Here is a 27,683-nt window from a genome sequence, read left to right as displayed (position 1 = left end):
GTGACACTTCAAAGAGGTGCTTCTCTATAGGCAGTGAGTAATATATACATATCATCGAGCCATATGATTGGCTTACGCATCCCACCACACTCTATGGGACACCTGTAGGCAGATGAGAAATCAGACACTTCCCACAGCACAGCTTTGCCCCCCTCTCTCTCCTCTCCAGTCTTGAAACAAAGAGGGGGGGTGGGCACTTGGAAGTAGAAAAAGTTAACTCATTACAATCCTAGATATACAAAATATAGAATAAAATTCACCCATCTTTAACACTGGTTCCCTGGCTCCTTTGGCGCTCTTACAGTCCCCATCCTGCAAACATCCAGGTAGATGATGTCACATGTGCTGCTGCAGTCAATGAATGGCCTCAGCGGTGATGTGCCATGGCCACTACACTTTGTGCTACTTCCCGCACCAGAGGCCGCAGATTTAAAAATGCGCAACCCACCCTAAACTGTGTGCAGTTTTTTTTTTCCCTCATGTAAAAACCCCACTGGCTTGTATTATACTGTTCTTCTTTACAGATTTTCAGCATGGATCCCTCACCGTAAATCTTCTACAAGCCCACAGCATCCAAACATGGCCTACGCCTGCCTGTGAATAAGTAAATGTATTCCTCTATTTACAGGAGGAAGAAGATGAAGAAGGGGAATCTGCTCAAGCTGCTCCAGAGAAAAGAATCCGGACTGAAAATGATTTGCGCAGATTTCAGCCACAAGATATCGGGCCCACTAATATTCTCATGAGGACTTCTAATGTAGGTGAGTTATCATGTTACTCTTTACATGTAGTTGCTGGAGTGTTCCAGGGGCAATGTCAGATCGGAATAACCGCCATATGGTAGGTGATACGGACACGGCTGCGCTACGCTGTTTTAGTGACTGACGTTCCTCGCTGTTGGCGCACAGCTGTCTCCAAAACTGGCCGCTGCACACAAGTGTTATTCTGACCTCAGCCATACTCTCCTTCTAGATGATATACGTAAGAAGTCGTATTTGTCCGGTATACTTTCATTTCTTTTATAATCTACTTTTGATTCTGATGTCCAAAACTGCATTAGGAAACCTGACCGTGTGGCTGTACCCTTCCAGTTAAACTGGCATAAGGCCCAAGTTCGGCCCTGGCAAAAGCCATTCTTAGACCACTGCCCACCATGGCAACCGTGGGGTTACTTTCTGATAAGACTACGGTTAGGGCGAGGGAACCGGTTCTTTTCTCTAACAACTTAGATGCCGCAGTCAGCAATTGACAATGGCATTTAATGGGTTACATGCTCAGGATTGGAGTTATCTTCCGTTGCCACAGGCAAAATCTACTGGGGTTAACGACTGATCGTTAACGACTTGCTTGATGTGACGTAATTGTATGGCACAGGACAGGAAGGGGTTAATGTCCCATAAGTTTGTTCACGCGTTGCCTAAATGTCAGAATGTGGGCCAATTTCTAACTAATATTTGTGAACATGTGTCTCGTTTCAGAGCCTGAGAAGTTGGTCCACCACATTCTAAATGATCTGTACACCACAAAGCAGAAGAAGAAGACGCAGTCCCTCCTTCGTATGTTACCCGTCAGCGGTACTTGTAATGCCAACCCAGAGGGTCTCAGGAAATATGCAGAGACCTTCTTCCAGCCTTGGTTTAAAGCCCCCAAACAAGCAAACTTTCAGATTATATATAAAGCGAGATCTAGCCATAGTCGGAACAGGACCGCGGTTTTCGATGAGGTGACAGGTGAGATGTAACATGATGTCCCCGACTGCTTTATGGGTGACTCTCTGGGGTGATTACTTATTATTTTTATTATTACCATGAGAATGAACGGCTGAGGTGGTCTGCTGCCTGTAGAAGGCTCTTGCCAGCTGAGGTGGTCTGCTGCCTGTAGAAGGCTCTTGCCAGCTGAGGTGGTCTGCTGCCTGTAGAAGGCTCTTGCCAGCTGAGGTGGTCTGCTGCCTGTAGAAGGCTCTTGCCAGCTGAGGTGGTCTGCTGCCTGTAGAAGGCTCTTGCCAGCTGAGGTGGTCTGCTGCCTGTAGAAGGCTCTTGCCAGCTGAGGTGGTCTGCTGCCTGTAGAAGGCTCTTGCCAGCTGAGGTGGTCTGCTGCCTGTAGAAGGCTCTTGCCAGCTGAGGTGGTCTGCTGCCTGTAGAAGGCTCTTGCCAGCTGAGGTGGTCTGCTGCCTGTAGAAGGCTCTTGCCAGCTGAGGTGGTCTGCTGCCTGTAGAAGGCTCTTGCCAGCTGAGGTGGTCTGCTGCCTGTAGAAGGCTCTTGCCAGCTGAGGTGGTCTGCTGCCTGTAGAAGGCTCTTGCCAGCTGAGGTGGTCTGCTGCCTGTAGAAGGCTCTTGCCAGCTGAGGTGGTCTGCTGCCTGTAGAAGGCTCTTGCCAGCTGAGGTGGTCTGCTGCCTGTAGAAGGCTCTTGCCAGCTGAGGTGGTCTGCTGCCTGTAGAAGGCTCTTGCCAGCTGAGGTGGTCTGCTGCCTGTAGAAGGCTCTTGCCAGCTGAGGTGGTCTGCTGCCTGTAGAAGGCTCTTGCCAGCTGAGGTGGTCTGCTGCCTGTAGAAGGCTCTTGCCAGCTGAGGTGGTCTGCTGCCTGTAGAAGGCTCTTGCCAGCTGAGGTGGTCTGCTGCCTGTAGAAGGCTCTTGCCAGCTGAGGTGGTCTGCTGCCTGTAGAAGGCTCTTGCCAGCTGAGGTGGTCTGCTGCCTGTAGAAGGCTCTTGCCAGCTGAGGTGGTCTGCTGCCTGTAGAAGGCTCTTGCCAGCTGAGGTGGTCTGCTGCCTGTAGAAGGCTCTTGCCAGCTGAGGTGGTCTGCTGCCTGTAGAAGGCTCTTGCCAGCTGAGGTGGTCTGCTGCCTGTAGAAGGCTCTTGCCGGCTGAGGTGGTCTGCTGCCTGTAGAAGGCTCTTGCCGGCTGAGGTGGTCTGCTGCCTGTAGAAGGCTCTTGCCGGCTGAGGTGGTCTGCTGCCTGTAGAAGGCTCTTGCCGGCTGAGGTGGTCTGCTGCCTGTAGAAGGCTCTTGCCGGCTGAGGTGGTCTGCTGCCTGTAGAAGGCTCTTGCCAGCTGAGGCTACATTCACACAACCAGTAAAAAAAAGCTGTTAAACTCCAAACGTTTTTTTAAAGACGCCTTGTTGAAAAAAAAAAAAACAGCCATTAAAGGGGTGATTTTATTTCAGCAAATGGCATTTATTATGTAGAGGAAGTAAAAACAAGGCACTTACTAATGTATAGTGATTGTCCATATTGATTCCTTTGCTGGCTGGATTTATTTTTCCATTACATTATACATTTCTCGTTTCCATGGTTACAACACCCCTGTTGGAGACTGAACATTGTTTCATGCTATGTTATACATTGCTTGGTTTATTTCCCTGTATGCCTATGTATTTAAAGTATTGAGTCTGACCACTAGATGTCACTATACACAAATACTCTATCATAATGTTCCATGTGTTGACTATCTGTTATTGCATTTTCCTGTTATCTATGGTTGTTGTTCTTCTATATCTCCTGTGCTAACATGAGCACCATGCTCTCTGCTGTATGTCTCTTCAATACAAATGAATCCTAGTAAACTACAGCCATCCATATATGTCTGATTATTCTCTGCATCATCTGCACCAGCCAACAAAGGTTATGGGCCCAGACAACGTGAATCATCAGACAGTCGGAACAGAGGCCTAGTCTTCATCTGCACACCATCTTTGATCAAGCTGCGGAGGAAATCTGCTCTGAGGTATCCAGGTGCTTGGAATACGAGCAAGGTACTAGCAGCGGGGATCTTAAACTGGGGATCACTAAGCTAAATAGTGACAACTACCAGATGTGGAAGTTCAAGATGGAGATGTTGCTGAGCAAAGATGACACATGGGATGTCCTCACCACAGACAGGCCGGATGTAGACAACCAGGAGTGGGATAAGAAAAACAGACAGGCAAGAGCCACAATAGCCCTACTGGTAGAAGATGAACAGCTTATCCACATACAAGGGGAAGATACTGCCAAAGGTATGTGGAATGCACTCCGTAGATTACATGAGAGCTCTAGCTTAAACAACAAGTTATATTTACTAAGGAAGCTGTATCAGTCAAAACTGACTCCAGAAGGGGATCTGCAAGAACATATAAGAAGCGTGCTGGAGATTGTTGCACAACTCAGGGACCTCGGAGAGGAGATGAAAGATAACCATGTGACAGCAATACTTTTATGCAGCCTGCCAGAGTCATACAACCCTCTGATTAATGCATTAGAGACAAGATCTGAAGCAGAACTCACATTACAGTTGGTGAAATCTCGACTTTCAGATGAATAGAAGCGCAGAAAGGAGCAAACTTCTCACAGGCAAGAGAGCGATACAGGAGCAGCACTTAAAGCGACAGACACTAAGATGCCAAACTGGAAGGCCAAACTATGTTTCCGGTGTAACAGGGCTGGGCATTTCAAGCGCGACTGTCCATTGTGGAGGAATGAGCAGAGGGAAAAAGATCCCAATCAGGCACTCATAACCATGATGAAAAACAGCGACCAAGCAGCGTGGCACGGAACTTTTAAAGTGACAGATGCTGTCACCAACCATAAATGGTATATAGATTCTGGAGCAACAAGTCACATGACTAACGATAGAGAATTCTTCGTAGAGCTCAATCCAGACAAGAAAGAAACCATATATCTTGCAGACGGGAGTTGCACAACTGCTGAAGGAACAGGATATGGAATAGTCACTTGTAAAAATGAGGCTGGACAAGTGTTAAAAATACCAATGACTGATGTATTGTATGTTCCCGGGCTCAATGGCGGCCTTATATCAGTCAGGCGACTGGCAAGCAAAGGACTAACCACAATGTTTAAAGGTGACCAATGCACTATCCAAGATGGGGAAAGAGTGATAGCAACAGCTAAAGCGGGTAAGCACCTTTATGAACTTGATGTTGTTGAGCAAGAAACAAAGCTCTGCACACATAAGCACAAGAACTGTATTCATTTATGGCACAGACGTCTGGGCCACAGGCACCCTGACAGCATACAGGAGCTGGCCAGACGGGATTTAACGAAAGGCTTCAAGTTAACAGGCTGCCCAAACACGCTAAGGTGTGAATGCTGCATCAAGGCCAAAGCCACCAGAGTAACCCCACCAAAGGCAAGTGAAAGCAGAGCAACAAGACCGATCGACCTAATACACACAGATGTATGCGGGCCTATGAGAACAACCACCCCAGGAGGAAATAAATACATATTAACTTTTATAGACGACTACTCAAGGTTTACAGTGACATACCTAATGAAGAACAAGTCAGAAGTAATCGACAAGCTGAAGGACTATGTTACCAAAGTAAGCAACAAATTTCACAGAAAACCATTAGTACTCAGAAGTGATAATGGTGGCGAGTACACCGGGCTTCAAGTAGAGAATACACTCAGGGAACTAGGAATAGAACATCAAAAGACTGTCCCATATACTCCAGAGCAGAACGGGGTAGCAGAGAGGAAAAACAGATCTCTGACTGAAATGATCAGATGCATGTTGACAGATTCTGGACTCCCTGAAAAATATTGGGGAGAAGCAGCACAAACGGCCACCTACTTACAAAACAGATTACACTCCAAGGCAACGACCAAAACTCCATACGAGCTATGGCACAGTCGAAAACCAAGCATAGGACACCTCAAGATATTTGGAAGCAAAGCTTTTGCTTACATTCCGGGAGAAAAGCGCAGCAAGCTCCAAAATAGAGCAATTGAAGGTGTCTTTGTTGGTTATGCCGAAAACACCAAAGGATACAGAATCCTAGACCCAAAGACCGATAAAGTGACAATCAGCAGCAGCGTAACATTTATCGAGGACCTGAGAAATGAAGTAACGGAGCCAGCCATGCCAAGAGCAGAAGAACCAGATAACGCTGAGCAGGTTTTTTTTCCTATGGAACAAACCCCCGAGAGTGATACTGTGTCACAGAAGAGACTGGGACAAACTGAACCAGCTAATGACGCTGAACCAAGACGCTCAATGAGGGAAAACAAAGGCAAACCCCCCAACAGACTCTCGTACAAAGTAGAAACATCCTGCGTAAGAGAACCCACTTGTTGGAAAGACATAACACAACTCCCGGAGAGGGAAGCCAAGAGATGGATAAAGGCAGCTGAGGAAGAAATCTCACTACAGGACACGCAGGCTTGGGTGCTAACGCAACTGCCGGCCAAAAAGAGGGCAATTGGCTGTAAATGGACTTTCAAGGTCAAGTACAACACTGATGGTACAGTTGAGAGATATAAAGCGAGACTCGTAGCCAAAGGATACTCCCAAAAATATGGAGAAGACTACGATGAGACATTTGCCCCAGTGGTCAAACATACCACAATCAGAGCTCTACTCACAGTTGCAACTACAAAACAAATGCTAGTAAAGCACTTTGATGTAAAAACCGCTTTCCTACACAGTGACTTAACAGAAGACATCTACATGGAGCAACCAGAGGGCTTTGTAGACCCACAAAAGCCAGAACAGGTGTGCAAACTTAAGAAGGGGATCTACGGGCTCAAGCAAGCAGCCAGAGCATGGAACATGAAGATTAATGAGGCGCTTTTGAGAGAATCCTTTCAGAGGAGCAAGGCCGATCCCTGCCTATACACCAAGAAACTAAATGGTAGGTGGATCTTTGTACTCATTTATGTAGATGATCTGTTAGTATGTTATAAGCAAGAAGGGGATTGTTCCAGACTGCTGGAGGTCTTAAACATGGACTTTGAAACAAAAGATCTAGGTGATGTCAAACACTTCCTAGGCATGCAGATAGAAAGAGAAGAAGATGGTAGTTTTCTTATTAACCAGAGTCACAAAATACAGGAAGTAATTGAAACTTTTGGGCTCAATGATGCCAAACCAGTCAACTCGCCTATGGAGACAAATTATCCTAAAGAATTAAATAACTCAATTAACCCCTTGCAAGATGACTCACAATTCAGAAGAGCAATGGGGAAGTTACTATACATTGCTACAGTGGCAAGGCCTGACATAGCCACAGCAGTGGGATTCTTATGCAGAAAGTATCCCAGCCAACCCAGATGGACTGGAACGCAGCAAAAAGGATCATACGCTATTTGAAGGGAACAATAGACTTTAAACTAAAACTTTCATCAACAGGGAAAAGTGGTCTGACTGGATATGTGGATGCAGACTGGGCAGGTGACCCCAGTGATCGGAAATCCACCAGTGGACACCTGTTTCTATTCAAAGACGGGCTAATCAGCTGGACCACCAGAAAACAGTCCACAGTGACACTGTCCTCCACGGAAGCAGAATATGTGGCCGCATCACAAGCAGGGCAAGAGGTAATCTGGTTGAGACAATTGCTGGAAGATCTAGATCACAACCAGACAGATTCCACGCCAATCTATGAGGACAATCAAGGATGTATAGCACTCGCACAGACAGAGCGGATAAACCCGAGAACCAAACACATAGACGTGAGATATCACTTCTTAAGAGACTTGCAAGAGCAAGGACAGATGGATCTACGATACTGTCCCACTGAGGAAATGTTAGCAGACATCCTTACTAAGCCTTTGCCTGCAAAGAGACATATGGATCTAACAAGAAGAATCGGTTTGTCTAATTAAGCACTTCACAATGAGAAGGGGTGTTGGAGACTGAACATTGTTTCATGCTATGTTATACATTGCTTGGTTTATTTCCCTGTATGCCTATGTATTTAAAGTATTGAGTCTGACCACTAGATGTCACTATACACAAATACTCTATCATAATGTTCTATGTGTTGACTATCTGTTATTGCATTTTCCTGTTATCTATGGTTGTTGTTCTTCTATATCTCCTGTGCTAACATGAGCACCATGCTCTCTGCTGTATGTCTCTTCAATGCAAATGAATCCTAGTAAACTACAGCCATCCATATATGTCTGATTATTCTCTGCATCATCTGCACCAGCCAACAACCCCCCCCCCCCCCCTGCAATCCAGCCGCAGTGGTGGTGCTTGCACAATATAGGAAAAATTGTTAGTCTATGCACGCGCCCACTGTCCTGGGCTGGAACTTTTTTTTTTTTACTAGTGTGCAAGCATGACCACCTCCCCTGGATTGCAGGTATCACGATCGGCGTGACTATCACATACGTGACACAGAGGGAGGGAAAGAGGGAGGCCCTGCCCTAGTGAGAGGGAAGGTGGTGACCCCTGACTCACCTTGCGGCTGGCACCTGGCTGCCCTGACGTCCCTAGACGGGTTCCTCACCTGTACGCCGATCACGTGCCTAAAACCCTGGCTTTCCCTAAGATGAGCCCTAGATAGTGAACAGGGCGGTGGGAACACTAGTCCGCACCACTAGCTCTAAAGGAAAACACCAAGGGGAGGACAGACAATACAGACTCAACATATACTCCCAGGTGGGCGACAACAGGAGACAACAAAAAGCCCAACAGGGATCCGGAGGGTAACGCTCTGGAACAACAACCAGGATTCACAGCTCCAGTGGGTCAGCATAGATGTCCAGGCAGGAAGCTCTATAACTGGCAACAAGAGAAGTGGGAGAGGAGAATATAAGGAGGTTGGGAGTGGCAGACAAGAAACAGCTGAGGAGGAGAAGCTACGGATCCCTGAGTGAGACAAAAAGGATTGCAAGGCAAACACAGAAAACAATCACTAAGAAACAACGTGATCTTTAGACATAGAGCGCGCAGCCACCCGCTGCGACTTCCTGACCCCGGGTATAACGGAGTCAGACGTGGCTCTTGATACCCTCGTGACAGTACCCCCCCTTTCACGAGGGGCCTCCGGACACTCAGGACCAGGTCTCTCAGGATGAGAGGCATGGAAAGCCTGAATTAACCTGTTGGCGTTTACCTCTGACGCTGGAACCCACATTCTTTCCTCGGGACCGTAACCCCTCCAATGCACCAGATACTGAAGAGAGCGGCGGACCCGACGAGAATCAACAATTCTGGATATTTGAAACTCCAGATTACCATCCACAATAACAGGAGGAGGTGGCAGAGGTGATGGTTCTAGAGGTGGAACATACTTCTTGAGTAACGACTTATGGATCTTAAAAGTCTGAGGTAGCTCCAGGCGAAAAGCCACAGGGTTAATGACGGCTACTATTTTATAAGGACCAACTGTCACGGCTGAGGATGGGGGAAATCCTCAGCCGTGCGATGATGTAAGATGTCTGGTCGCTACTAGGCCAGGACCACAGAATTAGGGAGCTGGTCACCTCCTAATGCGTCCCTAACGCTGACCCTGTCTCCTGTCTGCATGAGCCGACCTTGATGGTAGGAGGGCTCATACGCTGGAACCTTATAGTCCCTACAAGCCCTGAACTAGAGATAGAGTAAGACAACCCACTCCTCCTAGACACGGAGAAGCAGGAATCTCACTGGCCAAGCAGCATGAAGAAAGGGAACATAAACAGGTCTATGGATAAGACAGGTGAACCCACACAGTTCCACACCTACCTGTCTCAGCCTAGCTGACTGGATCCCTGTGCTGGCATGCTGAAGATCACCACGCATCCACACACGGGGACCCAGATCCATAGCTGCACTAAAACACAAGGAAAGATGGGACATCAACAACACATCAAAGGAAATAAACTTATGACCGGAAGGGTGGCCCTTACAAGAAGGATGGAATCCACAGGAGGCTGCCTCAGCCAAGCATGACTGAAAGCAACCTACTGAGCTGTGCTCCAGACACAGGCTTTATAGGGCAAAGTGGCCACACCCACCAGTCAACCACACCCAGTGACAACACACACACTGGGAAGGAAGTTAACCCTTCCAGCACACAGAAGGGAAAACACACATACAGGGGAAGTGACCAACCTGATCACCCTGTGGCTGTTGCCGCTGGCAACGACATGGGTGGCAGCCGTCCTGGGAGACAGCCCGAAGACCGAGACACTGCCACCACATGTACATAATACCAAACGTTGCCACAGGCAGCCACAGTGAAAGGACGATGTCCGTGCGCACCAAACAACAAGTGCACACCAGACATACAAACAAAGTGCATCCACACACGCACACAACTCCCCGGGAACCGCACACATAGCTGTTGTCTGCGGCAACCGCACTGAGGCCAACTACAATATGCCTTAGCTACGGTTGAAACAACAACCACAACCGCGGGCAACTGTATGCGGCTCCCAAGGAGTCACGACCATAACCGTGGCCGTGACACTAATGAACCTAGGGCCCAGTTTCCAAGAGGAAACCTTCAACTTAATATTCCTAGTAGACAACCACACATAGTCATTCACTCCTAGGTCCGGACCTGGCGACCGTTTCTTATCGGCCATGCATTTATATTTACCACTCATATTTTTCAAGTTAGCTTGCACCTTCTGCCATACCGATGAAAGAGATGAAGAAAACCGTTCCTCTTCGGGAACCCCAGAAGACCCCCCCTCTTTGAAAGTACAAAATTGGGGATGAAAACCGTATGCACCAAGAAATGGTGACTTGCCAGTGGATTCCTGACAGCGATTATTTATGGCAAACTCGGCTAACGGTAAATATGATGACCACACCTCTTGGTTTTCAGACACAAAACACCTTAAATATGTTTCTAGGTTTTGGTTGGTACGCTCAGTCTGTCCATTCGACTGAGGATGGAAAGCTGAGGAAAAGGACAAGTGTACCCCCAAACGGGAACAAAACGCTTTCCAAAACTTAGAAATAAACTGGGTTCCCCGATCCGAAACCACATCGGAGGGGACCCCGTGAAGCTTCACGATTTCACTGACGAATACCTGAGCAAGAGTCTTAGCATTAGGAAGTGTGGGTAACGCAATGAAGTGTACCATTTTGCTAAACCTGTCCACTACTACCAAGATAACTGTTTTACCCGCAGACAACGGTAAGTCAGTGATGAAATCCATTGACAGATGTGTCCATGGCCTATTGGGGATGAAAAGTGGCAATAAAGACCCTGCTGGACGTGTACGAGAGACTTTCGCGCGCACAAGTAGAACAAGTAGACACGAAATCCATTACATCCTGACGCAACCTTGGCCACCAAAAACGACGAGACAATAGCTCCAAGGTTGCTTTACCACCCGGGTGCCCAGCAAGTGCCGAATTATGATGTTCCTTTAATAATTCAAGACGCAGGTTTAACGGTACAAACAATTTCTCTGAGGGGCAAGAGGCCGGGGCGTCCCCCTGGGCGTCCCCCTGGGCCTCTAACACCTTCCCTCTAGAACAGAGTGTACAGCAGAGACAACCACTCCTCTTTGTAAAATAGGTACCGGATCACTCACATTACCCCCTCCAGGGAAACTACGAGATAATGCGTCTGCCTTGGTGTTCTTTGCCCCAGGACGATAGGTGATGAAAAAGTTAAACCTGGTAAAGAATAGCGACCACCTAGCTTGTCTAGGGGTGAGACGCTTAGCCGATTCTAGGTACAGAAGGTTTTTGTGATCCGTAATCACCGTGACGGGGTGGACTTCCCCCTCTAAGAAGTGACGCCACTCCTCAAACGCTAGTTTAATAGCTAATAGTTCCCTATTGCCAATATCGTAGTTCTTTTCCGCTGTAGATAACTTTTTGGAAAAGAAAGCGCAAGGACGCCATTTGCCAGGAGACGGACCCTGAGACAGCACAGCCCCCACTCCCACCTCTGACGCATCGACTTCAACAATAAAAGGCTGGGAGACATCAGGTTGGACTAGAACAGGTGCCGAGGTAAACCTCTCTTTTAGAGAGGAAAAAGCAACTTTAGCGGCGTCAGACCATTTAGAAAAATCAGTCCCCTTCCTAGTCATGTCAGTAAGGGGTTTAACGATCACTGAATAATTTTTAATGAACTTTCTATAGAAATTTGCGAACCCCAAAAACCGTTGTAGAGCTTTAAGGTTCTCAGGAAGATCCCAATCTAAAATTGCCTGGACCTTCCTAGGATCCATACGGAAACCTGAAGCAGATAATAGATATCCCAGGAATTGTATTTCCTGAACGGCGAAGACACATTTTTCAATCTTAGCATATAATTTATTCGTCCGTAGGACCTGCAGTACTTGCCTGACATGTACTTCATGTGTTTTCAGATCAGCCGAATAAATTAAGATATCATCTAGGTATATTACCACAAACCTGCCGATGAGATGACTAAAAATATCATTAACGAAATGTTGAAAGACGGCAGGAGCATTGGTCAGACCGAAAGGCATAACTAGATTTTCATAATGCCCCTCAGGGGTGTTAAACGCTGTCTTCCACTCATCCCCCTCCTTAATACGAATCAGATTGTAGGCCCCCCTAAGATCAAGTTTGGAGAACCACCTAGCACCCGCAATCTGATTAAAAAGGTCAGGAATGAGAGGAAGAGGGTATGGGTCTCGGATGGTTATCCGGTTTAGCTCACGGAAATCTAGGCAAGGACGCAGGCCCCCATCTTTCTTTTTAACGAAGAAAAACCCTGCAGCCACGGGTGAAGAAGAGGGTCTGATGTGTCCCTTGGCCAGACTCTCGGAGATATAATCTTTCATGGCTTGTCTCTCTGGACCCGAAAGATTATATAACCTGGACTTGGGTAATTTTGCACCGGGAATCAGGTTAACCGGGCAATCATAAGGACGGTGAGGTGGTAACTTCTGACAACCCTTTTCAGAAAAAACGTCCTCAAAGTCCGAAATAAATGTAGGTAGGGTAGCTATGGAGGCGATTAAGCAATTGTTATTTAAGCAATTCTCTCTGCAATGCTCACTCCACTCCAATATCTCCCTGGCCTGCCAATCCACCACTGGATTGTGCGCTACCAACCAGGGAAGACCCAATACCACAGGAGAGGGAAGGCCCTCCAGAACGTAACATGAAAGACGCTCCTTATGGTGGTCCCCTACCCGAAGATGTAAGTTATGGACAACATGAGTGAGGTTTCTCTGAGACAGAGGAGCAGAGTCAATAGCGAATATGGGAATAGGTCTCTGCAGCGTACAGAGAGACAAACCCATAGTGCGGGCAAAATGGGCATCTATCAAATTTACCCCTGCTCCACTGTCTAGAAAAAAAGAAATAGTCTCTGTCTTATCACCAAAAACAATAACCGCTGGCAACACAAATTGTGATGTACGTATGGAGGAAACGTATACCCCCCGGCTGACATCCTCCGCACAGCCTGGGGTTAGTAGTTTTCCGACGGTCTTTTGTTTTTGGGAAAGGAGGGACAGACATTAATGAAATGACCCTTCCCCCCACAGAAAAAACAAGCCCCACGCCTGCGGCGAACCTCAGGAGGACGGACCTGACGAGAAGTTCCTCCTAGCTGCATAGGCTCGTCTAAGTCAGTACAGACTAACTGCTGCTTGGGAGAGGTTACCGATTGCTCAGGAATTTTCGCTCTCTCCCTAAGACGTCTATCTATTCTGATAGAGAGGGACATAACAGCATCAAGGGAAAGGGGGGTCTCATACAGCGCCAGCGCATCCTTAACCCTTTCAGATAACCCAGAGCAGAACTGACTCCTGAGAGCCGGGTCGTTCCACTGAGTATCCGTAGCCCACCTATGGAAGTCACAGCAATATTCCTCTGCTGGCCGCTCTCCCTGTAGGAGTCTCCGTAACTTCGACTCAGCCAGGGCGACACGGTCAGGGTCATCATATATGAGACCCAAAGCCCCAAAAAATCCCTCCACTGACCGGAGAGCCTGGGAACCAGGGGGTAACGAGAACGCCCAGGATTGCGGGTCCCCCTGAAGCAGGGAAATAACAATCCCCACCCGCTGTTCTTCATCACCTGAGGAGTAAGGGCGCAGCTTAAAATATAATTTGCAGGCCTCACGGAACGTCACAAATTTGTCCCTTCCCCCAGAAAATCTGTCAGGAAGAACAACCTTGGGTTCTGTAACAACCTGGTTACCCATAGCAACCGCTGGGCTTACGGTCTGCTGCATTTGCTGCTGCTGTTGGAGGACAGACGCCTTCAATCCTGCCACCTCCAAAGACAGGCCTTGAAGCTGTTTTGCCAAAGCAGCAATAGGATCCATATTGGATTCTAAGTAGAGAAAAAAAAAATATATATATATATTTTTTATTTTATTTTTTTTTCTCCCAAAACAAAAGGGCCAGTTATAATATCACAATCGGCGTGACTATCACGTACGTGACACAGAGGGAGGGAAAGAGGAAGGCCCTGCCCAAGTGAGAGGGAAGGTGGTGACCCCTGACTCACCTTGCGGCTGGCACCTGGCTGCCCTGACGTCCCTAGACGGGTTCCTCACCCGTACGCCGATCACGTGCCTAAAACCCTGGCTTTCCCTAAGATGAGCCCTAGATAGTGAACAGGGCGGTGGGAACACTAGTCCGCACCACTAGCTCTAAAGGAAAACACCAAGGGGAGGACAGACAATACAGACTCAACATATAATCCCAGGTGGGCAACAACAGGAGACAACAAAAGCCCAACAGGGATCCGGAGGGTAGCACTCTGGAACAACAACCAGGATTCACAGCTCCAGTGGGTCAGTATAGAAGTCCAGGCAGGAAGCTCTATAACTGGCAACTAGAGTAGTGTGAGAGGAGAATATAAGGAGGTTGGGAGTGGCAGACAAGAAACAGCTGAGGAGGAGAAGCTACGGATCCCTGAGTGAGACAAAAAGGATTGCAAGGCAAACACAGAAAACAAACACTAAGAAACAACGTGATCTTTAGACATAGAGCGCGCAGCCACCCGCTGCGACTTCCTGACCCCGGGTATAACGGAGTCAGACGTGGCTCTTGACACCCTCGTGACAGCAGGATTGTCATAACCCCTGGAAACGAGCCGTGTATAATATAATGGAAAAATGAATCAAGCCAGGAAAGGAAGCAATATGGACAATCGCAATACATTAGTGTCTTGTATTAACTTCCTCTACATGATAAATGTAATTTGCTGAAGTGAGAGAAACCCCTTTAACACCTACAAGACCCTGCAAGGGCTTGTTTTTTGCAGAACAAGTTGCACTATTTAATATTACTTACAATGTTGTGGGAAACGGGGAAAACAAGGGTTTAGTTTTTACAGTGTTCCCTAAATCTGATCTGTGCCCTTCAGTCTCCAGGTGAGTACGATTACAGCAGTACCACATTCAAGCTCCTTTCACACTGCCGGTAGGAGCTCTCTACCAGAACAGCCTGCTGCGGCCATTTCCGCCAGGCACTATTATAGTCAATGAGGCAAGCATTCCAGAACCAGAGAGCTCTGGCAGGCTGTTCTCTGCCGGAAACTCCTGTCACAATCAGGAAACAGGCCTTATATAGTTTATCTTGTGTTTTAATACAAAAAAAAAAAACTACTTAAAATATGTGTGGAAGCAGCCCCATGGGGGGTGTTGTATTCCTCCGCATGTGGCCGGGACCCAGCTGGGATTGGGTCTTCTGGAGCGGCTTTTTCCTATGCATGCGGTCCAGGGGAGAAGAAAGCGCAAGACGTGGGCGTCACTTCTAAAAAGCGTAGGTTTTACAGCAAATTTTGGGTGTTATATGGCCTGGCTGGCTGCCTGCGTCATGGCTTCAGGGCCTGGCTTGCTGGCTGCCTGCCTGCCTCATGGCTTCAGGGCCTGGCTTGCTGGCTGCCTGCCTGCCTCATGGCTTCAGGGCCTGGCTGGCTGGCTGCCTGCCTGATGGCTTCAGGGCCTGGCTGGCTGCCTGCCTCATGGCTTCAGGGCCTGGCTGGCTGGCTGCCTGCCTCATGGCTTCAGGGCCTGGCTGGCTGGCTGCCTGCCTCATGGCTTCAGGGCCTGGCTGGCTGCCTGCCTGCCTCATGGCTTCAGGGCCTGGCTGGCTGCCTGCCTGCCTCATGGCTTCAGGGCCTGGCTGGCTGCCTGCCTGCCTCATGGCTTCAGGGCCTGGCTGGCTGGCTGCCTGCCTGCCTCATGGCTTCAGGGCCTGGCTGGCTGCCTGCCTGCCTCATGGCTTCAGGGCCTGGCTGGCTGGCTGCCTGCCTGCCTCATGGCTTCAGGGCCTGGCTGGCTGCCTGCCTGCCTCATGGCTTCAGGGCCTGGCTGCCCGCCTGCCTCATGACTTCAGGGCCTGGCTGCCCGCCTGCCTCATGACTTCAGGGCCTGGCTGCCCGCCTGCCTCATGACTTCAGGGCCTGGCTGCCCGCCTGCCTCATGACTTCAGGGCCTGGCTGCCCGCCTGCCTCATGACTTCAGGGCCTGGCTGCCCGCCTGCCTCATGACTTCAGGGCCTGGCTGCCCGCCTGCCTCATGACTTCAGGGCCTGGCTGCCCGCCTGCCTCATGGCTTCAGGGCCTGGCTGCCCGCCTGCCTCATGGCTTCAGGGCCTGGCTGCCCGCCTGCCTCATGGCTTCAGGGCCTGGCTGCCCGCCTGCCTCATGGCTTCAGGGCCTGGCTGCCCGCCTGCCTCATGGCTTCAGGGCCTGGCTGCCCGCCTGCCTCATGGCTTCAGGGCCTGGCTGCCCGCCTGCCTCATGGCTTCAGGGCCTGGCTGCCCGCCTGCCTCATGGCTTCAGGGCCTGGCTGCCCGCCTGCCTCATGGCTTCAGGGCCTGGCTGCCCGCCTGCCTCATGGCTTCAGGGCCTGGCTGCCCGCCTGCCTCATGGCTTCAGGGCCTGGCTGGCTGGCTATTTTCACCCCGGCAGCCCCCCCTGAGCCTAGCATCGGAGCATCTCATGCTCTGATGCGCTCCTGTGCCATGCGCTAAATCGCGCAGGGCACAGGCTCTTTTGTTTTCAATAACACACTGCCGGGCGGTAACTTCCGCCCGGCAGTGTGTTCGGTGACGTCACCGGCCCTATCAGTTTTACTGGCTAGGGCAGCGCTAAATCTCACCCATCAGTGCCGGTGACGTCACCGGGCTTCCCGTCAGCCCCATGGAACTCCTAAAAATGCCTTTGCCCTGCGCAATTTAGCGCAGGGCAAAGGAGAGCATCGGAGCATGAACTGCTCCGATGCTCATGTCAGGGGGGCTGCCGGGGTGAAAATGGAGGGATGTCCGTGTTCAGCTCTGAACCTGTTTTGTTTTAAAACTCTTTTTATTGTTTTATCATCAATAAGAACACACTCATTGACACTCGGATGTACATGACATAAAACTGAGACACGGATACCATATGTCGTAATGCGTATCAGAGATAATAAACATAATGGACATACTCCACATTTCAGTAACATATCCAAGTATAAGCACGGAAATACCAAACATTCGGATAACATCCACATACATAACAAGCAGTAGTGGACAAACACAGGTAAGCAGGGTGGGGTAGAATAAGGGGAAAAAGTAGCGGGGGGGGGGGGGGGGGGGGGTGAAAGGTAAAACCAGTAGTTGATACCTGAGAAATTCCCAATAACTTTGGGACCTTGTCATATTAAGGACAGTCAGATGGTATAAACTCGTACCTTGTAAGTCTCATCCATATGAACTCTGGACTGCTCACCTTCATGCAAGGGCTAGACATTCAAGTATATCTAGTGATGTCCCATCCAATGCACTCACTGTAGAGTAAAGCGCCTATATGCTCTCCAGGGGTTCCAAATAGCCTCAAATTTGAGTGGGGATCCAAGGTCCCAGTGTACTATCTGCTCAAGTCTACATATCTGATCACATTTGACAAACCATTTCTGGATTGGAGGTATTTCCTGTTGTTTCCAGCATGTCGCAATAAGAAGTCTAGCAGAGGCCAGCAGAGCCGTACACAAAATTCTTATATTCTTTGGACCCTTTATATCATTATACAAACCGAACAGGCAAAGTTTTGGAGTCACAGGGACAAGTGTCCCACTCATTTTTGATAATACTCCACATACTGCTTCCCAAAAGGGCGCTATTTGGTCACAAGACCACCAAATGTGTGCATGAGTACCCACCTCCCTATTACACCTCCAACACAACGGGCTTGTAGTAGTAGGAAACATACGATGGAGTCTTTGGGGTGTAAAATACCACCTAGTTAGGACTTTATAACTGTTTTCTTGTACCTGGACACCCTAGTCGGGGAGAGCAAAGCGAGTTTCCTCTCAGCAGTTGAAAATTTGATTTGTAAGTCTACCTCCCATTGTTGAAGAAAGGTTGGGCTATCTATTTTAGACGCGGACATTAAAATCTCATATAGTTTAGATAATTTCCCTGTGGGATCTTTAATCTGTGTAACTAACTTCTCGAATGAGGAGTGGACTGTTACCGTAGGTAGACGCGTTAGATACTGTTTTAAATATCTGATACAATAGTTGATATGGAACGGGGAACAATCTTTCATCAGCGGGTGTTTATAAAGATCGAACGCTGAAGGGATATCATTATCCGGGCAAATAGCCAACAACAGAGATACCCCTCGCTTCACACTGTCTGGAAGAGTGTGCAGAAAATCTGCGGATGCTTGAAAAAAGACGTCTCTAATTTGCATTAGTATCAGGAAATTAGGCATCAAAGCAGATCTCCAGTGAGACTTCACCCACACGTTCAGTACGTATTTAGTAATTGAACTTTGGGTTCTAATATTTTTGGAAGCTTGGGGACCATCCATAAATAAGAATGCTCTCAATGGGACAGACAACATGGCTTGTTCCACCATCAGATCCAACCGATCTGAAAGAGGCCTTAGCCACTCTAAACACCTAAGGCACAACACCGCCTTGTGATAGTGATACACATCTGGAATACCCAAACCACCGTGGATAGGGTGTCGTGTAATCTGTTTAAAAGGTAAGCGTGCCCTTCCTCCACCCCAAAGGAATCTCAACATAATATCTTGTATTTTTTTGAAAAATGATTTGGGGATAGGTATCGGGAGAGTCTGAATATAATACAAGATAGTAGGCAAAAGAATAGTTTTGATTAGAGTCCTGCGCCCGAACCAGGAAACATATGGGATATCCCATGATCTAATAATGTCTTCTAAACGTTTCGGGAGGGGTACAAAGTTTTCGTGATATAACCTGGAGAAATCCGGCGTGAGTTTTATCCCTAAAAAAGTAATATGAGTTGTTATCCATACAAATGGTGTGGTCGACTTAAGAACCTCCAAATCTCCGGGCGCTACCGACATATATAGTACCACTGACTTGGCCAGGTTTACAGAAAAATTTGACAAGTCAGAAAAAGTTTTAAGTGTCGACATGATGGCTGGAAAGGCAATTATAGGGTTGGATACCAACAGCAGTACGTCATCAGCAAAGGCTGCCGTCTGATGGACCGATGATCCCACTGATAGTCCAGCTATCTCCTCATGTTGTCGAAAAGATTGCAGAAGAGTCTCAATGACCAGCACAAACAACAATGGAGAGAGAGGGCAACCTTGTCTCGTACCATTGGATATTCTAAACACAGGAGATAGCGTACCATTAACCAGGATCCTCGCAGTGGGCGAGTTATACATTGCCATGACAGCTGCTATAAAGGAATCCGGTATGCCAAATTTCGTCAAGGCTTTGGTCATAAACAACCAGTCCACCCTATCGAATGCCTTTTCCGCATCCATACTAAGAATCGCTAAGGGGATGTTTTGCGTTTTCGCCCATTGCATAAGGTGAACAATCCGAATAACATTGCTCCTTCCTTCCCTAGTGGGTATGAATCCTACCTGTTCGGGGGATATAAGTTCTGGTAAAAACTTTTTCAGCCTATTAGCTAGTAGTTTGGCGTACAATTTTAAATCATTGTTGAGTAAAGAGATTGGCCTATAACTGGCACATAACGAGTGGTCCTTTTCAGGTTTGGGTATAATAGTCACTTGGGCTGATAACATATCCCTTGTAAAGTCAGCCCCGTCTCTCACCGCGTTACAGACTCTCAACAGATATGGTAGCAGAGTATCCTTAAAATTTACATAATAGCTCACTGGTAAGCCATCCGGTCCAGGGCTCTTATGGAGGGGGGATTCTTTAAGCGCTTTTTGTAATTCTTCCAGAGTAAAACTAGCATGTAAGCCAGCTGCTTGCTCTACCCTGAGGGACGGTAGTTGTATGTTATTTAACCAATCGTCTATCAAACGACTTCTGTCCGAACGTTGTGTAGGAGACTGATCCTCCCGCAGATTGTAAAGTTTACTGTAAAACTTACAAAATTGTTCAGCAATCAGGTCCATTTTACTAACCATCTGTGCAGTCGTAGTTTTAATATGAGATATGAAAGACTTCACTTTCTTTTTCTTCACTTGAGATAGTAGTAATTTTGACGCTTTGTTGCCATGAGCGTAGTATTTACTCTGAGTGGATAAAAATAATTTGGCCGTTTTGGTATTCAGTATATTCTTTAGCTCTGAACGCAAGGTGTCCAGGTGTGCCAAGACGTCCCCCTTTAAGTGTGATTTATGTTGTTTTTCCAGTTTGGCAATCTCTGCTGTGAGTTCCTCAATCTTACACTGTTTCTGCTTTTTGACATGAGAGCCCAGTGCTATTAGCTGACCCCGTATCACTGATTTGTGGGCATCCCAAAGGATTACTGGGGAGATATCTTCCTTGTCATTCAATTGAAAGTATTCTTCCAACCTCTCCACCAATTTGGGAATAGTGTGACTATTCAACAGCGTTTCATTCAGTCTCCATCTAAACTCTCCCTTAGGAAGGTCCGTCAGTTTGTAAGTAAGGAAAACAGGTGCATGATCAGATAAAAGAATACTTCCAATTGTGGACGTGACACAATACTGCAATGATCTTATATCGAGGAATATATAATCTAAACGCTGGTAGGACTTATGAGCAGCTGAATAATAGGTGTAATCTTTCTCTACAGCGTGCATCATTCTCCAGGCATCTACCAATCCCAGTGAAGAAATCGCTGACTTAATCCTGTTCAGAGACAACCTAGTCAGCGCAGACAGACCAGACGAGGAGTCCAAGGTAGGAGATAACGCAACATTAAAGTCGCCCCCCAGAAAAACAGTACCATCTGCATAGTTGCTAAATTTTGCAATAGTCTCCACCAACCAGTCCGCCTGAGCTGAGTTAGGAGCGTAGACATTCCCAAACGTAAATGCATGGGACCCAATCAAACCCTTTATAAAGATGTATCTACCATCATCGTCTACTAAAGAATCTTGACAAATAAAGGGTATGCTTTTATGTATTGCAATGCTGACCCCTCTAGACGCAGACGACATAGATGGACCATGGAACCACTGGTTAAACAGCATGTGTGATAATCTCAGCACATGTTGTTTACGAAAATGTGTCTCTTGCAATAGCGCTATATGTACTTTCAATTTGTGCAGATAGTGGCATATTTGAGTTCTTTTACTGGGAACGTTTAGGCCTCTTACATTAAATGAGCATACCTGTAACTCAGTCATAAGGAATAAGACTTACCATTCCAGCTAAGTGAAGGACCTGTTCCAACAAAGTAGGCTGCTTCTTTTTTGGAGGTATAGGGGAAAGACCAGGAAAAAAGGGGTGGGAAGGGTAACAAACTACAAGGGAAACAAAATAGACAATAAATGAACACCTTCTCAGGATGTAATTCCACGGAAATAGAGTGGACAGACTCCAGAGATTTAACATGTATAGACCAAAGGAGGAGGGTCTACCAAATATGACCAGTAGACCCTCTGAGCTCAATGCTGTTGGGCTGTGTCAACTTTTGAGAATATTATAGAGGCAATCTTGGACATAAGAAACAGAGAAAAAGAGAAAGAGGGGAGTCGGGAGAAAAAAGGGAAATGGAAAGAAGAGGAGTTATTGGCAAATAGATCAGAAAATCGTAAAATCATCTAACATAAAAAATGGTTGTAAAGAATAAGTGCAGTTTAGAAGGGGAGAACTCCGCACAGAGGGACATCTATTCGACAATATACCCACTAGGTGGCGTATCACCACCACAAATCCCTGATGTATACTTAATGGAGGTGCTACCAGAAATATGAGAAGAGGATCCAGAAACAGAAGAAGAAAAAGAAAAAAAAAGAGAAAGGAAAAGCACTTATCGCAGGGTGAGTATTGGACATTACTACTAATGAAGAGGAACATCATATTACTCGTTCGTAGTTTACGCAAAGTCCATGACTATTATGTTCTCCTTCAGGTGGGAAGTCTTCTGGATCTCTGGGGACGCTGCTTCTTCGGCACGACGGCTTGCCATGAATCCTGTACCGGCAGGTCAGGAAAGTTCGACATAATCTGCGCCGGGCACCAGTCGGGGATGTCCAATCCTTGTATGTCCAGAACTTCACAAACTCTCACAAAATCGGCATGGCTCCTTATAACTTGTTTGCGCAGCGGCGTATTAATCAATAGGCCAAACGGATGGAGCCATCGATAGGACAACTTTTTCTGAACAAGAATGTCCAAAAAGGGTTTCAGGTGCCTCCGTTTCCTGAGGGTCATCGGCGACAAATCATGAAATAAGGACACTGTGGCTCCCTCTACCTCGACATTTCTATTGTTGCGGGCCGCAGACAAAATGTCCTCCTTAACAGCAAATTTACTAAGCCGACAGATAACATCTCTCGGAGGGTCTTGCGGTTTCGGTACCGGGTGTAGCGCCCTGTGGATTCTATCCATTTCAAAGTCCTCCGGTTGTCGGTCGGTCACCAGGCGGCCAAATAATTGGACCACCTCCTGTTTCAGGATTTCTTGCGACACCGATTCAGGGATCCCTTTTAAACGGATATTGTTCCGTCTCCCCCTGTTATCCTGATCTTCTATCAGGGAGTATAAATAATTCACATGTGCCTGCGTTTCATCCAGGCTGTGTGAGACTTGTTCGTTGAAAGCTATAAGAACCTGCTGTGTCGCCTCCAGCGCCTCCATTTTGGAATTCATCTGGCGCATGTCTTTTTTTATTTCAGATAGATCACGGCGAACTGGTTCTAGAGCATCTTGCAGGAGGTCTCTCATGAAGTCCCGAGAGATAGGTAAGTCTTCCGACTGCAAATTCTCCTCCTGATCGCTATCTCCATCTCTCTGAGTCGAGGTCTTTCTCTTCCTCTGGGCTGGAGCGGCGCACAGGCGCCATCTTGGATTCACCCCTGGGCTCGGCTCGTCTTACGAATTTGTCCAGATCGCTCTGGCTAGCAGAAGCTTTGAGCCTACTCGGGGTGTCCCTAGGCTTGTCCTTGCCCGTTTTGCCCATTTTTTTTCAAGAAATAAAAGCTTTGATAAGCTCAGAAGGCACGGTCAGCAGCAGAGCTCTTCACATGCGCTGCATCCGGCTCGGCTGCTTGACTCCGCCCCTTCAGCTCTGAACCTGGACAACCCCTTTAAGGGTCTACAATAAGCATTAAGCATAGCACTCTAAGCCCTGTAATGCTCTTGGTGAGGAGTGAGAAGATGGCCTATAGGATGTAAGGCATACCAACAAAGCCCTATATGGCTCCTGGTTGGGAGTAAGTAGATGGACTAGAACATTTACTCTGGATGGCATACAGGGGGTACTGCGCGCCAGCAAAACCCTATTAATACTTGCTGCCCATCTAGTGTTTCCCAGGGAGGCCCTGGTAAGGTCAGCGGGGTCGTTTGTGTGGTATGGACCCTAGGGGGATCTGTAAGGTCCAAAGGACTCATGGGACCTGTTGCGGCAGATCGGTGAGGGGATGGATGCCACGGTACAGCTTCATCGTGGATGCCAGATTGCGAGGAAATCTTGGACGCCTAAAGTTCTTCTGGTGATGTAGGAAAGGGCCTCAAGTGGATCTTGGATGAAAGCATCTGTCTCGCAATATATTCTGCACCAAAGAGATCGGTGTTCGGCCATCGCCGTCATTCTGGTCAAGGTAAGAACTTCTCTAAAGTGTTTGTTACATCTTTACTTTGTTACAATTCTTGATGAGAAACCCATGAGGTTTATCTTATAAGTTTATGCTGGTTTGTATCTAGTGTCCAATATTATTATTTATCAGATATTTGTATGTGATTTTCACAAGCATATTGAGAACAAGGTAACCCAACCACCCCTCCCCCTCCCGGAGTCCACGGATCGTGTAGTAAGTCCGGCAGTAGGTCCTCATACACTAGTGGGGGTTCCCTATGCTTCCATCTGGGTATCAGGTTCTTTTTGATAAGCCCGCAGATCAGAAGGAAAGAGTTCGGCCGCTGCCTGGATGTCAGGAGATGCCTCAGGCTACTCTCACACTGGCGGTTTTCTTTTCCGGCATACAGTTCCGTCACAGGGGCTCTATACCGGAAAAGAACTGATCAGGCAGATCCCCATGAATTCTGAATGGAGAGCGATCCGCTCAGGATGTCTTCAGTTCAGTCGGTTTGACTGATCAGGCAAAAGAGAAAACCGCAGCATGCTACGCTTTTATCTCCGGCGGAAAAAACTGAAGACTCGCCTGAATGCCGGAACTGGCATTTTTTCCCATAGGAATGTATTAGTGCCGGATCTGGCATTCAGAATACCGAATCAGTCCTTCCGGTCTGCGCATGCGCAAACTGAAAAAAATAAATGCCGGATCCGTTTTTGCCGGATGACACCGGAAAGACGGATCCGGCATTTCAATACATTTTTTTTCGACTGATCATTCATTTTGAAGACTGATCAGGATCCTGATCAGTCTTACTAACGCCATCAGTTGGCATACGTTTTGCCTGATCCGGCAGGCAGTTCCGGCGACAGAACTGCTCGCCGGATCTCTCTGCTGCAAGTTTGAAAATACCCTTATACGTTACCTAGGGTTGAAGTAAGTCCTCTGCGCTTTTGGCATAAGGTAAGGTGGCCTCAGAGTTTACTAGCCGGATGGATTAGGACCGTTACATCTCTTCTGGAAGATTTCCGGAGAGCACATGCTACTCGCGCAGTCTCTTCCGCTTGGGCTGAAAGGGCTAACATTTCTATTGAAGAAATCTGTAAGGTTGCCACGTGGTCTTCTCCTTCTACCTTGTGCTATCGCTATTTGCTTCAACTGTCTCTGATCTTCTATTGGGAAGAAAGTCTAGAAGTGGTTACCCACCCTTAAGGAAGGGGGTTTTCTCTGTAATCTCCCTCTGTGCTGCTGTTGTGGGGGAAGGGAAAAATGATGATTACACTTTACCGGTAATCGGATTTTCCAGACCTCATGACCGCACCCTTCCTTATTCCCTCCCTTTGGTGATGTGTGATGTCATGTGGGGTAGCAAAAAAAAAAGGAATTCTAAACTAACTTGGGTCGGAGTCCTTCTCCTGCTGAGGTGGGAGAGAGGCTCCGCCTTTTTATGCTGCGGGTTTCCTGCCCTGGGAGGCGGAGCCATCTCTCTGTGATGCTGTTGTGGGTGGAGGGTAAATCCGATTCTCGCTAAGTGGAATCATCATTTTCTGCCATATTCTGACCCCCAGAACTTCCTTTTTTTTTAATAGTTAAGTCTATGGAGCTGTTTGAGGTGTTTTTTTTTTTTGTTTGTTTTTTTGCGGGACAATTTGTATTTATTGATACCATTTTGGGCTCTTTTAGACCTTTTTGGTCACTTTTGTTCAATATTATTGGCAAGGTGTCTTATGGCCTTTTAGACTTGACACTGCTTTATGTTTCAGCTGTACTTCACAGGCGGAAGTCAAGGGATAGGCTCAAGCGGATAACCCAGACTACACCATTGCAGGGGAGGTCCTCTGGGATGTCTGCTGCCTGGGGGGGTGAAGGACTACGACCTGCTCAAGCAATATAACCTGCAGGAGGTGACAGAGTGCTGGGGAGGAAATAAACACCACAACAAGTCTAGAAGGACCGGGCAGTGGGCTCTAATGCTACTAACTAAATAAAAGTATCAAAAAATATCAGCTGTGTCACTTTGTCTCTACCATGTATCAATATCTGTTACATTAAAGGGACACTGACAGCCAATAACCATACTTGGATGTACACAGCCATGCACAGGTCTTCTAATGCGCATTGTTGAGGAAGGGTTGAGACGTATGCATATATATCCATGCATGCCTGCAAACACGTGCGGGCATGTATGGTATATATATATATATATATATATGCATACATTAACCACCGCATCATGGGACGATGTGCGCAGATGTGCCCACGTCTGCCCATGGCGATCCCCAGGGGCTCATGGTGGCCCCTGTGGGAAATATGTGGTCCCTGGAAGCTGTGCCCCCTTATATTAGTATATATTTACCGTGTATATACTTTCCTGTATGTCCCCTGTATGTGATGCCCCAGGTATATGAGTGTGTATATATAGATATGTGTGTATGTATTTGCACACGTCTTTATGTATATACACTTGTGATGTATGTGGGCTTACTGCTGCCCATTCATACCCCCGGTTTTGTATGTGTTTATAGATGTGGATATATGTACTATGTATATGTGTATAATTGTGCATATGTGCGTATATACATATATATATTGGCCCTGTATGGCCAGAGGGGGGGAGGTCATAGTGTTATGTCTGTATATGTGGATATGTCTGTATATATATGGGTATATATAGCTCTGCCCCAATTGTCTTATATGCATGTGGCCAGTTATGCCCCCCAGCCATAGAGCCCCCCGCCGCCTACCTGCGGGTGATGGCAACAGACGGCTGGATTGTCCAGTTTCTGGTGACTTCAAAGGCAATTGATTTGAGGTTTATCAGCCTAGTTACTATGCTCTGCCCCACCTTGTGTTTGTGACATGGCCGGGCGTGTGGTGCTGCGAGCCTCAGGGGCCAGTTGTCTGCGGCAATCTGAGTGCATGCGTTCCGTCACACGCACACGATGATGTCACACCCCTGGAAAGGGGGGGGTGAGAGGGACTTATATATCGGAACAGGGCTCTGTGCAACCAGACTAGATCCAGAGACACAGGAGGACGGCTGCCTGGAGGAAGAGAGGCCCACTTGGCCCTGGAGATGGCTGAGTATACGCTGGCATGGCATTGCACCTCCCTTGCAGTGCCACCCATATTCACCCCCCTTATTTCCCTACCACTATCCTAACCCTTTGTATCCCAGACCCCATGCTGCCCCTTGTTACCCCTGATTAACCCCTGGTGGTAACCCCTGCCACACCCCCCCCCCCACTGTACACTTGCAGGGTATTTATCCCCTGCATTGCTGTACAGTTCTGATATCACCACCCCATTGTTACCCTTTGTGTTTGTGGTCGGCTTACACCCCTGTAAGACCACCGTTAACCCTCGGTGTACCCCGTAGGGACAGTGCAGACGGGTGGGTTATTGTTAATATTACTTGTGTGTGTGTATTGTATAGTTAGTTTGTGGGAGGAATTTGGGAACGTGTAGCGTAGTTTGAGTAACTAACTTGGGTTGGAGTCCTTCTCCTGCTGAGGTGGGAGAGAGGCTCCGCCTTTTTATGCTGCGGGTTTCCTGTCCTGGGAGGCGGAGCCATCTCTGTGATGCTGTTGTGGGTGGAGGGTAAATCCGATTCTCGCTAAGTGGAATCATCATTTTCTGCCATATTCTGACCCCCAGAACTTCCTTTTTTTTTTTTTTTATAGTTAAGTCTATGGAGCCGTTTGAGGTTTTTTTTTTTGTTTTTTTGCGGGACAATTTGTATTTATTGATACCATTTTGGGCTCTTTTAGACCTTTTTGGTCACTTTTGTTGTTCAATATTATTGGCAAGGTGTCTTATGGCCTTTTAGACTTTACACTGCTTTATGTTTCAGCTGTACTTCACAGGCTGAAGTCAAGGGATAGGCTCAAGCGGATAACCCAGACTACACCATTGCAGGGGAGGTCCTCTGGGATGTCTGCTGCCTGGGGGGGTGAAGGACTACGACCTGCTCAAGCAATATAACCTGCAGGAGGTGACAGAGTGCTGGGGAGGAAATAAACACCACAACAAGTCTAGAAGGACCGGGCAGTGGGCTCTAATGC

The 27,683-nt window shown here is 47.6% G+C and overlaps 1 protein-coding gene across 1 annotated transcript; it reads left to right on the top strand.

Annotated features, from left to right (window-relative positions):
- Positions 1-607: 607 nt before the first annotated feature.
- Positions 608-27,683, top strand: LOC122941027 (THUMP domain-containing protein 1-like). Its single transcript, XM_044298007.1, has 4 exons — positions 608-761; positions 1,479-1,730; positions 20,673-20,779; positions 27,473-27,683. Exons 1-4 carry the CDS (start codon positions 743-745, stop codon positions 27,488-27,490), a joined length of 396 nt encoding a protein of 131 aa, XP_044153942.1. The 5' UTR covers positions 608-742; the 3' UTR covers positions 27,491-27,683.

Source organism: Bufo gargarizans, chromosome 6 (genome assembly GCF_014858855.1).
Source record: "Bufo gargarizans isolate SCDJY-AF-19 chromosome 6, ASM1485885v1, whole genome shotgun sequence".
NCBI classification, from domain to species: Eukaryota; Metazoa; Chordata; class Amphibia; order Anura; family Bufonidae; genus Bufo; species Bufo gargarizans.
The sequence above is the reverse complement of the archived record's forward strand: the minus strand, read 5'-3'. Positions and strand labels throughout refer to the sequence as shown.